Source organism: Mastomys coucha, unplaced genomic scaffold, assembly GCF_008632895.1.
Source record: "Mastomys coucha isolate ucsf_1 unplaced genomic scaffold, UCSF_Mcou_1 pScaffold15, whole genome shotgun sequence".
Lineage (NCBI taxonomy): Eukaryota > Metazoa > Chordata > Mammalia > Rodentia > Muridae > Mastomys > Mastomys coucha.
The window spans coordinates 5233568-5248498 of NW_022196897.1; the positions used below are offsets into that span (position 1 = coordinate 5233568).

The following is a 14931-nucleotide window of genomic DNA, read 5'->3' on the forward strand; positions in this document are numbered from 1 at the left end:
ATTTGAGGGGCCTAATCTGACCTAACATGTCAACAGATACAAATACAGTAAGTAATTTCAAAATTCTATAGTCCACTGCTGTGTCTCATAGATATTAATGCCTAAAATTGCTTTATTCATGAAATCAACAGGAGAACATATTTATCTTATCTGAACACTAAATTACATTTTTCCTCTCAAAGATTAGCCATAATTTAAGGTTCCTGCAAATCTCTCTCCTCAGTCACTAGTAATTAAATCGTTAATGGCAGGATGATAAATACCAGGCTATTTTGATCATAGGGGGAAAAAGTATCCCTGTTATATAATTAAGTGTGAGAAAAAATAGCCTATCATTAGGCTTAAGTTTGGCTCATTATTTTTATCTTCTGCCACCATCATTCCCATCAGGACCACATTCTTCACTACAGTGGTATGTGCTTCTGGCTAGAGGCCTTCTGATAATGCCTGTCAGGGGTTAAACACTAAGGACAGGAGCTGGGGATACGGGTGAAGAATTTACTTCCTTTGTTCTGCAGGCAAATAGTTCAGCCTTGACTGCCAGGCAATATGGCCTTCTTTGATCTTTCTTAAAAAGTGGATACATTTGCATCTTTAAATTTAAGATGAATTTTAAAATGTAAGGTTATTTGTCCATTGGTGTTCATCAAAATTTTAAAATCACACACACACACACACACACACACACACACATCAGGATAGATGCTCGGTTTCTAATGAATGGAATGTATGTGTATGGTTTCCAGTGAGTTTGCATACAATTCCTAATACATTTCACAAAATGCATAACAATAAGTAAATGTTAGTAAGCTTTTACATAATTAACTCTATTACATATTTGTAGGATTCCTATGCCAGTGTGATAGGAATGATAAATGAATAAAAACAACATCATTACCAAACAGATGGCTGTTTACAACCTTGTCTACATGTTAGAGTCTAACACTGGGTCCATCTATTGGAGAGATCCCCACCCATACCCCTTCACTTCTAACACACAGACCTGAATGGAAAACAACCTCAATTCCTATAAACCAGGCATTTTCTTTGGCCACTGATTAGCCCGGGAGGGTAAAGAGACGAGGAGGCCAAAGGTCCACTACAGGATACTTAATGCAACTTTTCCAGCAGAGCTTCTAATGTTTCTAGGCTAGCAGGAGAAGCTTTGCACAGTCATGCTTCTATTTCACGCCCTGCCCCCGGCCCCATCACAGGGCAGCAGTAATGATGTCATGAGGAGACAACCCAGGATGTTGATGGAGGGAGGGAAGAAGAAAAGGAACAAGGGAGATGAAAACAGCTCCCGTGTGGAGATTGGGAACACCTACCTCCCGCCTTTACATGTGGAGAGAAAATAATCCCCACTGCATTAAGTAAGCTCTCTCTGTTACTTGCAACCATCTGTCTCACAGGAAACACACAACCCAACATACTTTCAAATTAAAGACAAAAGTAACGCAATGTTGCTGGTGTCATAGTCAATGAGATGTCTCAAACATTTATTTTATCCTTTGGCTTGTCCCACTAATCCCACCATGTTGTCACTAAAATTAGAAGGGAAACTAGCTCACAGTTGCTTCCTGTTTCCACATGGCTCTTTTGGTGAGGGCAAGATTAGCTAATGGCTCAAAGTAGATGACAGATGTGAAAATGTTTGTGACTGTTTCTTCATACACGAATGCTTATCTAGGAAGTCCTTGCACAAAGGAAATCACATCTGTCAAATTCAGTTACCCCTGAGAGAAAGAACCATGGTTTGATCCCAGCTTATGAATTAGCTGGTCATGACCAAGGTCACTCTTCCAGGTTTTCTAACACACTCTGAGATTTTTCTGAAGGAGTAGCCACAGAATTTAATGTTTTTATCATTGGAAGAATCTGTCCACAGCAAACAAGTTCATCTATCTGAAAAATCTGTCCCCACTCCGATATAGGCGAATGCCCTGCAAGTTTTGAAATAAAATATTGAATCAGGCTGCCCTCGGATGAAGCCCAATTAGCTTCACACATGGCTCATTCTGCTTTACTTACATGAAACTCACCGAAGATTCCTTTTGAGCCAGTATTTTTTTATGGCTACCTTCCAGAATGCTACTAGGATCTGAGATTCTGGGTGCTCAATCTGGTGGACAAGTCTAATTGATACAAGGTTCTGATGAGGTGTTTGACATCCAAAATCAAATACTGGAAATTTTAGTTAGGGAAATAAAGTGTTACATGCTTGAAAGGAAAACTATGAGGCTGCCTGGGAAACAAGATGTTATAGAGAGGAACATCCATGGTATAGACAGCTCAAACACAAAGCAGAAACTAGACAGGAAAGTTACGGAGAAGGGAAAGGAAAAGCAATGGGGAAAAAGGAGGCAAGGGGCAAGAAAGAAAAATGTTTACACTGATTCCCAACTTGACCTGAAAAATGACATTCTCTCTGTAGAGAATGCCATGCAGGGTAGACTCCCAGGACTGGCACCAAGTCAGTCTTGCCTAATATTTCTACATACTGTCTGGGAGGGGCCAGATACAGCAGTGTATCCAGGGCTTCCAAGGCTTCTGATGACCCTGATTCTCTGAGGTAAATGGTACGCCCAAAGAGATAAGCCTTGGATACTTTCAAGGGGTGAGGGGAGAAAGCAGGGAAGTGGTTATTTGATCCATCCCTCGGCAGCTCACAATCATTCAAGCTGCTATAAAAAACAATAGGCCGAAGCTATCAGCAACAGGTCAGAAATGAGGACTGCAAACCACCCTGTTGCCACTAAGTCTGTGAAACTCTCATTATAAGGTGCACTGGGAGAGAAACTGAGTACCATCTTACTCAGAGGCCCAAGCCATCCACAGCAGCACTGCCTGCCTGACACACTGCTGATTATGACACTGCTATAGAAACAGTGATGCTAGGAGAGACGCAAAGAAGAGGAATTGAACTGATGGAGGGTATATAAGGTACCTGGTGCAAAGGAACCCATAAACCTACAGGTCAGTGTTGGAAAGGAAGCACAGTACCAGGTGACTGGACTTAGAACCAGGCTCTGGCTTCAGCTAGCACTCAACTTGAACCTTGTCCCCACCAATGTTCTGCAAGTGGTGTTGGACAGTCACTCAACATCCAGTTTGCACCTGCAAGTTAGGATATGTGGATGCTACACAGAGGCTTGCTAGAGTATACAATATAAAGGCATGTGTGTAGCGCCTGGCATGCATACAGCAAGGAGGAAGGCCAAGGCTTGAGGGTCACACTGACCTTGTTTCAATCCTGGGGAACTTGCTAGCTGAATGAATGGCTTGGTCTCCAACAAATGAGGGTTTCCTCAAGCTTCAGGGTGCAGGGCTCTGCTAAGTCAGCAACCCCCTCACCCTCCACCCACCCCACCCGTACCCTCCACCCCCTCACTCCCACCACCCACCCAATCTCACTCAGTAACAACTCTGAACTCAGCAATGTGAAACAAAATTGCCCTCAAAAAAAACCCCAAAAAACAACAAACCAACCAACCAAACAAACAAAAACTAACTAAGAGAAAGCGGCTAGGACAGAGATGTCACTGAAGAACAATTAACTTTCAGTTAGATTTAACTGAAACTTTTAGGAACATAAACATTTAATTTATTCAGTATTTGTTTGCTTATTTATTTTGCAGTTGAGAATCTTGCACATGCTAGAGACAAGCGCTGGTACACAACTGTAACTTCAGTCCTAACATTTGGTATTAAAATGATTATGTCAATCCTTCCTTTAATTTTTATTTTAGAAATTAGTGTAATTTTTCAGACTCTTTACTGATCCATGTGAAACTGTAGCGGCTAAGTGAGGATAAAGCAGGACAGAATCTACGATGAAGTGAAGCGTGAGCGCATAGTCAGTCACGGATAGAGGGGCAACAATCGTGGTTGAAATATTTAAGTAGTACAGACATTCCACCATGAAACACAAATCTACAGTAAACAGAAATCTCTCCCATGTGTTTGATTTCAACTAAAGAGGAGAGAATGGCGTGGTGCTGGCAGCTCCCAAGTGATAAAAAGCCATTGTGCCACCCTCTAGGAAGGTTCCTAAGTCGCCATAAGTAATCCTCCGCAAAACACGCCAATAAATCACCTGCATAACTAGAGCTGCAGCCCAGCAATAATTACATGTCAGTAAAACCATACCAGAGTGGGAGGAGGCACCGTCATCAGAGCTGGCTTTAAATGGTGACACTGCTGTTACTAAAGTTAGTGTGCAAGAGAGTAATAAGCTTTCCGTGGATATCCACTCTGAGAAACCACAGCGGAGTAAACCAAAGAGGCTCACCTCCATCTCCTTGCTTCTGAAATGGGGGCGGGGGGCTGAATAGAGATCCACACTGACAGGCGACAACACTTGGCATGTGGTGCTAAATACATCTCAACTGCCACTGGTGTCAAGGTCATTATTATAACTGTCAGTGTCTTATTATTGCAGTTTACAAAAAATATTTCACATGTTCAGTAACCTATGGTTATAACTAAGCAATAATGCAAATAAATAAATGTTACTTTAAAATTGAATTTTATCACATATTATGCCAAGAATTTGGAAGATGTTTGCCCATTTCCATCTACTACAAAGGTGTTCAAAAGATAAAAAATAGTTACAGGTACAGTGGCCTAGGGCAGCTAGCATTTGTCAGTCCCCACAGTGCTTTGGAGAGTAACTACAGCATGTTTAACGTGCATCTCATCTTAGAATTATAAACATTACAGTTGAAGAGCTGAACCCACCAGCATCAATTACATTTCCAAGGTTTCTGTCGAGCTGACTCTAGCAAGTTGACCTTGGAGAACTGACCAAAGAACACCCTACTGCCCAGGAAACAAATTTGCAAATTACAAACAACAGCTGAAGCCAGTTTTGTGCTCAGCTCCCTGAATTCAGGCACAAACATACTTCATTTCATTGAACTCCATGTTTTTAAGCCAGTAGTTCTCTTAACATTGTTTATGAGGATTTGGTGGGTTCTTATCCTAAGTAAGAAATACTCTCCCTTATGCACTTAGAAATCTAGTTTATATATTTATCATGTATGTGTACATGTGTTTACATTAAATAACTCTAGGATTTTGTTTGGGATAGCATACAAACAAGCTTTAGTTCCCAAAAACAAAAATGTTTCTTTTTAATCATATTATCACGTGAACCAGTGTTAGTAGTATACAGTTCCATTAAAACACACACACACACACACACACACACACCCTATGTTGCAGAGGAATGTTAGATGCAATTAAAGGCACATGTATCTTCATGATAAAGTACTGCATTTGACAGAAACTTCAAACGACCTTCAAGATGTTAAGCCCTATTCATTTAGGTAAAGGTCTCCCATATTGAAAGTCATTTACTTAAATAGTGATCTTTCCAAGCCAAATCATATCGTGCTGCCAATTCTGAAGTCTTAAGGGTTCTCAAACCTGAGCTTGGTAACACAGCACTATAAAACGTAGTGTGACTGCACAACCTGAAAGAGACAGGGTCTGGATTAGGAATGAGAACAATTACTCCAGCAGACACTCCCTGTCTATATGACCTTGGTGCAATCACCTAACATGTGTGGACTTAGTTCTATGTTCTAGAAAATGGCAGTACTCTGATGACCTCAGGGCTTTTCTCTCCAGCCTCATAACTCTATAAAACAACCATTCCATGGAAAGAAAGCAAATAAGACAAAAGTCTTTAAAGCCACTTACATCACTAATGACCTCGGTGCACTTTCTGGCCAGTTCCATGCTTAGGTCTTCAATAACAGGTTTCAGAAACACCTAAGTGAAAATTAGAGAGAGCAAAGGAGAAGGTCCCGTTTTTCATTATCTGTTAAAGGACTGAGTTCTGTGCTTAAGTGACCCTCTCTTGCTCACCTTGGCTTCCTGGTTTTCTTCCTCCTCCACATTTGCCTCTTCAGTTTCCTCTTTTACATCCCCAGACACAGGCACCTTCATCTTTACCCTAGTAAGATATTAATGCTTTCAAACTGTGTCTTCTCATGGACCACCACACCGTGAGTTCTAAAGTCTCTGGGGCACTGGAAGCAAGAGGCTCGCCAGACTTTATCCCTGGTCCGTGTCAGTCACTCTCCTTATCTCAATGGTGTGTCAGTGAACACCCAGGATCCTCGGGGTCTGCCAGGTTTAGCCTCACAAGTGAAAACTCTCCTGAGTCAAAGCTCAATTTTACAAACTTAAAATCAACATTCTTAGGATAGTGTAAGAAACCCAGGACAAAATGTTTCTTATCTTTTACTAACTCAATTGATTTAAAAAATGGTTTTAAAGGGACCTGACAATTCTAGAAATCTACTCGGCAAAACATGTAAGATAGCGACACTTAAAGCCTTTATCCCAAAGATTTCTCAACTTGGTCTAAATAAAGCCTCCTCTGGAATGTCCGTCATGGCTGTTTCCATATAGAGACTCAGTACCATACAAATCCATTTCATTAACTTAAATTAAATGTTTTATGAGATTTTAACGTACTTCTCACATCCCCCAAAACTACTCACTTCATATTAGCTGATTAGAGGCTAATAATTTATTACAAAAAGCCCTTTGAACCACTTCAAAGAATCTATTCTGAGTTAATTGCAACTGCTAATCTCAAATTAGGGAATACTGTACCATATTAATTGTAAACATCATTAAACATGAGAAGCTGAAGTTAATATATGTTGATATATTACTTAAGACTTCAGGAAACATCGCTGCATTGGAAATAATCATCCTCTATATCTTTGTCATTGTGTGAATTTTCACAAACTCACTAGTATCTTTTACAGTCTCACTGTATGCCACACTTGGAAAACTAAGAAATTACATTATCATAATTGTTGTGTGGACTATCTTACTAGGTCAATAATTAAGAAAACTCTTCTAACAATAAATCCTTTATTGTAGATTTAAGCAATTCTAAGAATCTCTCATTCCTGATGTGTTAATTTGGCTGTGTAAATTTTAGGATAAAATTGATTTTTGTAAAAGTATTGCATATCAGTGATCAGTGTTAGAAAAATACCCCATGGTGACTAATTAAACTAATTACACAAAATAGAGCTTTATCCAAAATAATACATCATTCTAACATAACCAAGTATATTTTTATATCATGTTGTTTTCAATTTATTTTGAATAAGTTATTATAAAATATTTTAAATTTAAAAAACACCCTGAAGTTAACAAGATCTAATGTCTATATATCCCACTTAACATCTATGGAGGTAGAACAGTGATTCTGAAGTTGTAGAGCTAGCTTCATGTTATATTTTATATACTCTTAAATATTGAATATATATCTCTATACATGTCCTTATCAGTTTTTACAAGAAAATGCCGCAGCCTTACCTAATGTCATTAACATTCTTAACAACCAACAAAAAACATACTGTTTCTCACATTCTTTTCCAAAAGGCAAAACTGCACCACAAAAAAAAAAAAAAAAAAAAAAAAAAAAGGTTGATAAGACAAAAAACAATGATCTAAAACAAATCTCTTCAAGAAACCTATAAAGGAATTTCCACAGCTGTTAGGATGAGTGTCACCTGTCACAGTGGCACCTGTGATAACCCTCAATCAAAAGCTCTACTCAACTTACTAAATCTTTCCCTTCTAAAACACGAAGCCTGTCCGCCTCATCTCTCCCCATCTCTTCTGCCGGCCTTAATTGTCTCTTAATGGCATCCAGTACCCTCCGTAAAATGTGACTTAGGAAAACATTGTTACATCTGACTAATTTCTACATGATTTGTTGACTTTCTCATGAAACAGTTTTGGATAGAGGTCAAATTAAGGGCATCACAGACCCCACTTAACCAGCAAAATGCCAGAAAGGAACTGTCCCCAGAATGCTAAATTGGGAAATTTTGAGATAACAGCCATGTTGTCACTCACGTCTACTGGAATTTTTTTTGTTTGCTAAACTTGTCCTATAAGGAGAAGAATGTGTGATCTGTAACAGTTTCCCTCACATCCTCTCCCTAAAGCTATTTTCTCTTCTATGGAGGCTCCTCGTACTACACTCAGGAGGGAGATGCTTTCTATGAATGAGTAATTTCTATAAACTTGTCTTGCAAACCTTCAGAAGTATATAGAAAAAAAAATCCTGCCAGCGCCGTCCAAAACGAACCACTTAGCTTCCACTCCAGATGCCAATGCTAATGTTGCTCTGGGTGATGTCTGTTTCCATAGTGAATGGTGTGCATGAGGCTTGAACAGTATCTCTTCTCATTTCCAATTTTGCTGTGAGTTCTTAATGGTTCTTCACTGGGCTGCAAGAAAATAATCAGTCAAGCTTTAATGCACAAAAGTTTCAAACACCACACATAATATGAACATGGTTTTTTCTTCTTTTAAGAGGTTGGAATCAGAATTTTAAAGTCACATGGATCCTTAGTAAATTTTTAAAGCTTGCATTTCCAGCCAGTTTAGGAGATGGGAGCAAAACAATCACAAGTTCAAGTCCAGCCCAACCTACAGAGTGAGCTTCATGCCAGCCTGGACAACTTGGCGAGATCATGTCTTAAATAAACATAAAAAGATGGCTAGGAGCACAGCTGGTTTATTACCAAATTTGCTTGCTTCTATGCAAAGCCTTCTGCTGGACCCTACTGCTGACAACCATCACAGACCCTCACTTAGAATGCTTTCCTTCAGAGAGGACAACCAAGCAGAAGACCAAGAACAGTCAACCACTTGCTTTATTTGCAAAGCAGTGTGGTAAGTACTGTGACTGAGCCTGCTTAGTACACACACATGCTGTTATGCCAGTTCTACACCAGGTGAAAGAGATCCAGTAGTGAGTAATACATGCCCTGGGAAGAAAAAAACCACCTCAAACTTGCTGGGTGAACTCTTTAATGGACTTGCTGGCAAGCCACATACACCATTACTTTTGATTTAATGCGTCTTCTTTTCATTTGCATAAGAGGATAGTATAAAATTCATGTCAAGTTTCCCCTAAAAATTTTAAGTCCTGATTTTATCACAGTCAAGCTTTTCTGTCAGTAGGTCTAAACTTTAACAAAGGGGTTCTTTGTGGGCAGTTATTATGTTTCAAAAATACCTATCCTTTTTCATAAATCCTAGTTTAATGTTGTATACTAATACATACTTTCACCCCCACAGGGAATATCTCTATTCTATTTTATACTCTTCATGTACACTGTCTACGTTTCTATTTTGCTCCTCTTCCCATGAAGTGATTCAGAACGAGACCTAACGGGAGATAATGTTCCTCATGGTGAAACCATGGAATTCCAAGTCCACCTTGACCATTCTTTCTACCACAGGTCCTTTCATGCTTCCCCGTCCAATTTGGCATGAAGTAGAATGTCACCTTCATAAAAGGAAACCACTGGGATTTTCATAGTCACACATAAAGGTGCATAGTTACAAGTAAAGCACCGGGTGCAGAGGGTGACGAAGGACAGCTTGGCAGGAGGAAGACAGGAGCTAACTTGTGGAATTATAATTTTGAAGTCTCCTAAACTTTTAATAGTATGATGTGTACATGGAAGCACAGACATCTCTGTAGCTGCTGCCATGTGTGTAATGACATGTGTGCAATGACAATGTGAAGAGCCACAGCCCCTGCCCAAAGAAACACATCTGTACCACCATGGTGAGTCACACAGTGCCTCCCCAGCCTGAGCATTCCCAATGTCACAAGCAACAGGGGTCTTGTTTGTCGACACACTTATTCTATTGAGTTCTCCTTTCTTTTCTTCATAACAGAGTGTGTTCTTTGCTTCTTTTCAGCATAGAGGCAATTTACTTAAGTAGGAAATTTTCTAGTAAAGTATTATGATAAATTACAATTGAGTTCTGAGTTGAGACCAGGAAATATGATGCCTCAGACCGCGGGCTACTTTAGATTACAGGCATGGAGAACCAGCAGACACTGGAAAGGGTTCCTCTTTGAAAATCCTCTATTTACACAAAGCTGGTTCTACCAAAAGGGAACATAGTTGGCTTCCACCATGTGATTTCATCAACCAAGGAATAAAAAACCAAACCCCCAAAGCTAACAGAAACCTTGCCTGAGATTGTTGCCTTTCTGAGTCTATATATATTGCCACCACCACCACCACGGCAAATAATTTATTTTTCCCTAAAATTGCCTCCGTCTTGCCTCAATACTTTCTCCCCTATGAAGGGGTATATAAGTCTCTAAACCCCATTTCGTTATTGGGTCTTCATTGTCATACAAAAGAAGTCAGTGGCTTGAACTATTTGAATATACCCTTTAACCAGAACCAGAGAGCCAGGCAGGATCAAAAGCTTGATTACTACACAAAAAAGGGAGATATATGCATGTGTGTGTGTGTGTGTGTGTGTGTGTGTGTGTGTGTGTGTGTGTGTGTACGTGTACGTGTGTATGTATGTATGTATGCATGTGTCCCCTTCCTAGAGTTCTATGTGGAATGTACCAAGAATGGTTGTGACCAATCCCTTACACTATTAGTGATACCCTGTTATGCTTTCAGACAGGAAAATGTTATCCTTCTGAGAGGCTCCATCCAGCAGCTGACTCAGACAGATAGAGACACCAATAGCCAAACAGTGAATGGAGCTTGGGAACTCTTATGGAAGAATAGGAGGAAGGACTGTGGGCCCCAAAGGGGATGAGAACTCCAGAGGAAGACCAACAGAATGATCTAACCTGGACCCTTGGGGCTCTCAGGGTCCAGACTGAACCACCAATCAAAGAACATACACAGGCTGGACCTAGGCGTCCTCGCACATTTGTAGTAGATGAGCAGTTTGGTCTTCATGTGGGTCCCCAACAACTGGAGGGGGTGATAGCCCAAAAGCTGTTGCATGTATGTGGGATATGTTCAAGCTGAGCTTCCTCATCTCTCCTCAGTGGGGGAGGAAGCACCTAGCCTTACAGAGACTTGATGTGCCAGAGTGGGGGGATGTCCAAGGGTCCCTCTGCTGAGAGGAGAAGGGGAGAGGAAGGGAGAGGAAGGGAGGATTGTGGGAGGGGGCAACCTGTAGGGGGAGCAATGAGGGGATGTATAGTGAATATGTAAAAAATAAAATAAAAATTTTAAAAATAGAATGGTTGTGAAAGACTTTGACACTGACATAAAAATTTTTGAGTATCTTATCAAACACTTCTTTGTAACTATATTGTCCTTTGACTGTCTTTAAGTTATGTTGTAATTCTGCATGCTGAAAAAAATGATAATAATACAAAAGATCCTAATCTATAGAAATGTAAATTATGTCATAGAGGACACAATTGATTATTGGCTCTGCATCCAGTTTTAAATTGATTTCAGCATTCCTTCTTATTTATGTATCTATGGTTCCTCAAATTCATCTTTGAACCAACTGCAACATCTTACTAGTCTCCTCATTTATTGAAATATTTGAAAAGAACTTATTTTGTGATTTATAAGAATCATATTTTTAACAATATATTACTTTAACAGTTATGAGTCTTTTTATCTTCATTTCTTTAACATCTAGCAGAACTACAAAGAAAAGAGGACTCAGTGGAAAGAGAGTGCTCAATTATGAAGCATCCTGATGACAATATTTGACAATGGTTAGCATGCATTGTGATAACCAGCCTCACATTTTGGGTTGTATTCAAGTCTGACCTTGTTTTATTATTGGCAAGTGCTACATGCATGCATGTATGTACATTCACACATACCGCAAACAACATATACACACTCAGGCAGAGTTAATTCATTACAGCTGCCAGTTCCTGCCTGAAAAGCATAAATGGCTCCAATAAATGCAAAGATTTAATTATTTCTCACATCTGGAAAAACTTGAACATGAAAATGGATTTATTGAAGAAGCTCTCGGTTGGCTGTCAACACCCCATTCAGAGCCAGAGAGAGAGAGGACAGGCTTAATCACTGTTGGCAATTCCGTAGCCCACTGAGAAACAGACACTGTGCCGGTTAATTCCTAACATGGTTTATTTACAGGACTTCTCAGTTTTATGGAATCACAAGAAAGTAAAATAATTTCCTAGTAAGTCATGAAAAAGAAACTGTTCCATCACAATTGGTCTGGGGGATGTTGTACATCAAACCACGGAAATGGGATGAAGTCCTCCTATTCAAAACCAAAGGGACCTTCTGAGACCAGCCATTAGAACAGTAAGTTACATAAACACAGGAAAACTAGTTGATGCGGCACTTCTGGAAGAAAGTGTGAACTAGGAAATGGAAATAGAAAAGTTATACAAGTGCAGAGTGAGGTGATTTCAAGGGAAAGATCGGATCAATCCCAGGAAAGAGCAGGTAAGCAAGAATTAAGCAAGGCAGTGCGATAAGAGGGAAGGGATCTGGAGAGCATTAGCAAAGACTAGCAAGCCAGAGTGGAGGGCAGGGGAGTTCAACAGCACTGTCACCTACAACAGGAGCAAGGACAGGGAAAGAGCAGCAGTCACAGACCTCAGGGGAGAGTTCTATGAGGTCACTGTATAGAAATCACTTATCCTAACATATATGTATACGCAGATACTGTATGTATGTATACAATATGTATGTATGTGTGTATGTATGTGTGTATGTATGTATAAAAGTTTAAGCTAGTGTGAGCCATGAACCTTTCATAAATAATATAATTCTTGGTCAGCTGACTGTGGAAGCAGTGGCTCCTCAGAAGTTCTAGTCTCCCTCTGGGCCTTGACCGTTTAACTGTTACCCCTTCCTAGTGTTATTAGCCAAGTGAAATTACTCCTTCTGTATAGACTGTGTAAAATTCACAAAGCCTGGCAGTGGTGGCTTGCACTTTTAATCATAGCACTTGAGAGGCAAAGGCAGGCAGATCTCTGAATTTGAGGCCAGCCTGGTTTACAGAGTGAGTTCCAGGACAGCCAGGGCTACACAGAGAAACCCCGTATTGAAAAACAAAACAAAACACTTAGCACGAAGTAAATAAATAAAATAATCAGTAACGCAGAAGGGTAGGAGCTAGTCTAACATAGACTGGTGCTTCCTCACCCCTCTCTTTCTGAAATTCTATTGTTTGCCACAAGTGTTTATGTATAAAAAAAAAAAAGTTTGTTCTCGTGTCCTAGTGTCATGTGGCACGTGAGTGTGTTGTCTTTTGTAAGCCAAGTGCTACCTTAATCTATTTAATCAATGAACAAAACTGACTAATCTACCCTTATCTTAATTCACACTAGCCACACTAAAGTGCTCAGAGATGACACTAACCAATGGCAGCAATATTGGGTGATGTTCTTCTATAATATCACTATAAGACTAGACAATCTTAACCATTTTTCAGTTTGATTGCATATGCTTTAATCTAGAAAAATGCATTTAAGATTAACCCTTTAAATAATTTTGACATTCTAAAAGGCAAGCAATAAAATACCCAATTCACTTTAACGTCCAGAAGTATCTAATCAGAATCCTTTGTAGAGAAGTGTGTTCTTATCAAGCATTTAAACTTCCATTACAATGAACTAAATTTTAAAAGACATTTTAATTAAATTCAATGAAGGCATGATTGTATAATTTCTTGGTTTTGATGAAAATGGTATTTAAAATACCAGAAATTCAAGGTATTGACTCTTTAATTCTAATTCAACCTAAATAGCAAAAAATTCAAATAGTGAAATGCCTACCCTTTATTGATGTCTCCACTTTTAATTCATAAGCCTAATTTTAAAATGCAACTTTTTCATCAAATAATAAACAGCTAGTTAAAACTTTAAAGCCACATGGCAAAGCAGAGTCACAAGACAATATGAGACTTTGGGGGATGCTGATCTCTACTTAAAAACAGAAGTATTTCACAGAGATGAGACCTTCCTGTAAGTTTCAAAGAGACAGACAAGATCGTGAACTATGGGCATCAGTTTTTCACAACATACCTAACTGCTCTTTCTTTTAGATATTTTCTTTATTTACATGTAAATTTCTCCATTCCCAGTTTCCCCTCCAAAAAACAAAGAAACAAACAAAAACAACAAAAACAAACCCCTGTTGCCTCCCACTTCCCCATGCCTGCCACCCCACCCTCTCCCACTTTCTGGCCCTGGCATTCCCCTACACTGGGGCACAGAACCTTCACAGGGCTGAGGTCCTCTCCTCCTATTGATGATTGAATTTACATTCCTCTACTATACACATACTGCCTGAACAATCAGACCCCTCCATGTGCAGTCTTTGGTTGGTGGCTGAGACACTAGGAGCTCTGAGGGTACTACTTAGTTCATATTGTTGTTCATCCTAAGGGGCTGGAAACCCCTCAGCTCCATTGGTCCTTTCTCCAACTCTTTCACTGGGGACCCTGTACTCAGTTCGATGGGTGGCTGTAAGCCTCTACATCTGTGTTAGTCAGGTACAGTCAGAGCCTCTCAGGAGATAGCTATATTAAGGCTGGCTTGCCCTTCCTTCAGTCCCTGCTCCATAGTTAATCTCTGCAACTCCTTCCATGGGTATTTGGTTCCCCCTTTTAAGAAGGAATGAAATGTCTACCTTTTGGTCTTCCTTCTTCTTGAGTTTCTTGTGGAATGTGGGTTGTTCTTCCTGGATTCCAAACTTCTGGGCTAATAACCACTTATCAGAGAGTGCATACCATGTTTGTTCTTTTGTGATTGGGTTACCTCACTCAGGATGATATTCTCCAAATCCATCCATTTCCCTAAGAATTTTAGAAATTTATTGTTTTTAATAGCTGAGTAGTACTCCATTGTATAGCTGGTCCACAATTTCTGTATCCACTCCTCTGTTGAGGGACATCTGGGTTGTTTCCAGGTTCTGGCTATTATAAATAAGGCTGCTATGAACATGGTGGAGCATGTGTCCTTCCTACATGTTGCAATATCTTTTGGGTATATGGCCAGGAGTGGTATAGCTGGGTCCTCCAGTAGTAATGTGTCCAATTTCCGGAGGAACCGCCAAACTGATTTCCAGAGTGGTTGTACCAGTTTGCAATCCCACC

At 39.8% G+C, this 14931-nt stretch overlaps 1 protein-coding gene across 2 annotated transcripts in view; it reads right to left on the reverse strand.

The window, feature by feature from the left end:
* Nebl (nebulette) overlaps window positions 1–14931 on the reverse strand; it is a 375861-nt gene that overhangs the window by 120388 nt on the left and 240542 nt on the right. The window contains exons 3-5 of one of the 2 annotated variants that reach the window (XM_031369078.1): window positions 8081–8273; window positions 5875–5962; window positions 5707–5778 (exon numbers count right to left, since the gene is read on the reverse strand). The exons of the other annotated variant lie outside the window; for it this stretch is intronic. Coding sequence (XP_031224938.1) covers window positions 5707–5778; window positions 5875–5955 — 153 coding nt within the window. The 5' untranslated portion in view covers window positions 5956–5962; window positions 8081–8273. The remainder of the gene's footprint in view (window positions 1–5706; window positions 5779–5874; window positions 5963–8080; window positions 8274–14931) is intronic. 2 annotated transcript variants of the gene reach the window in all.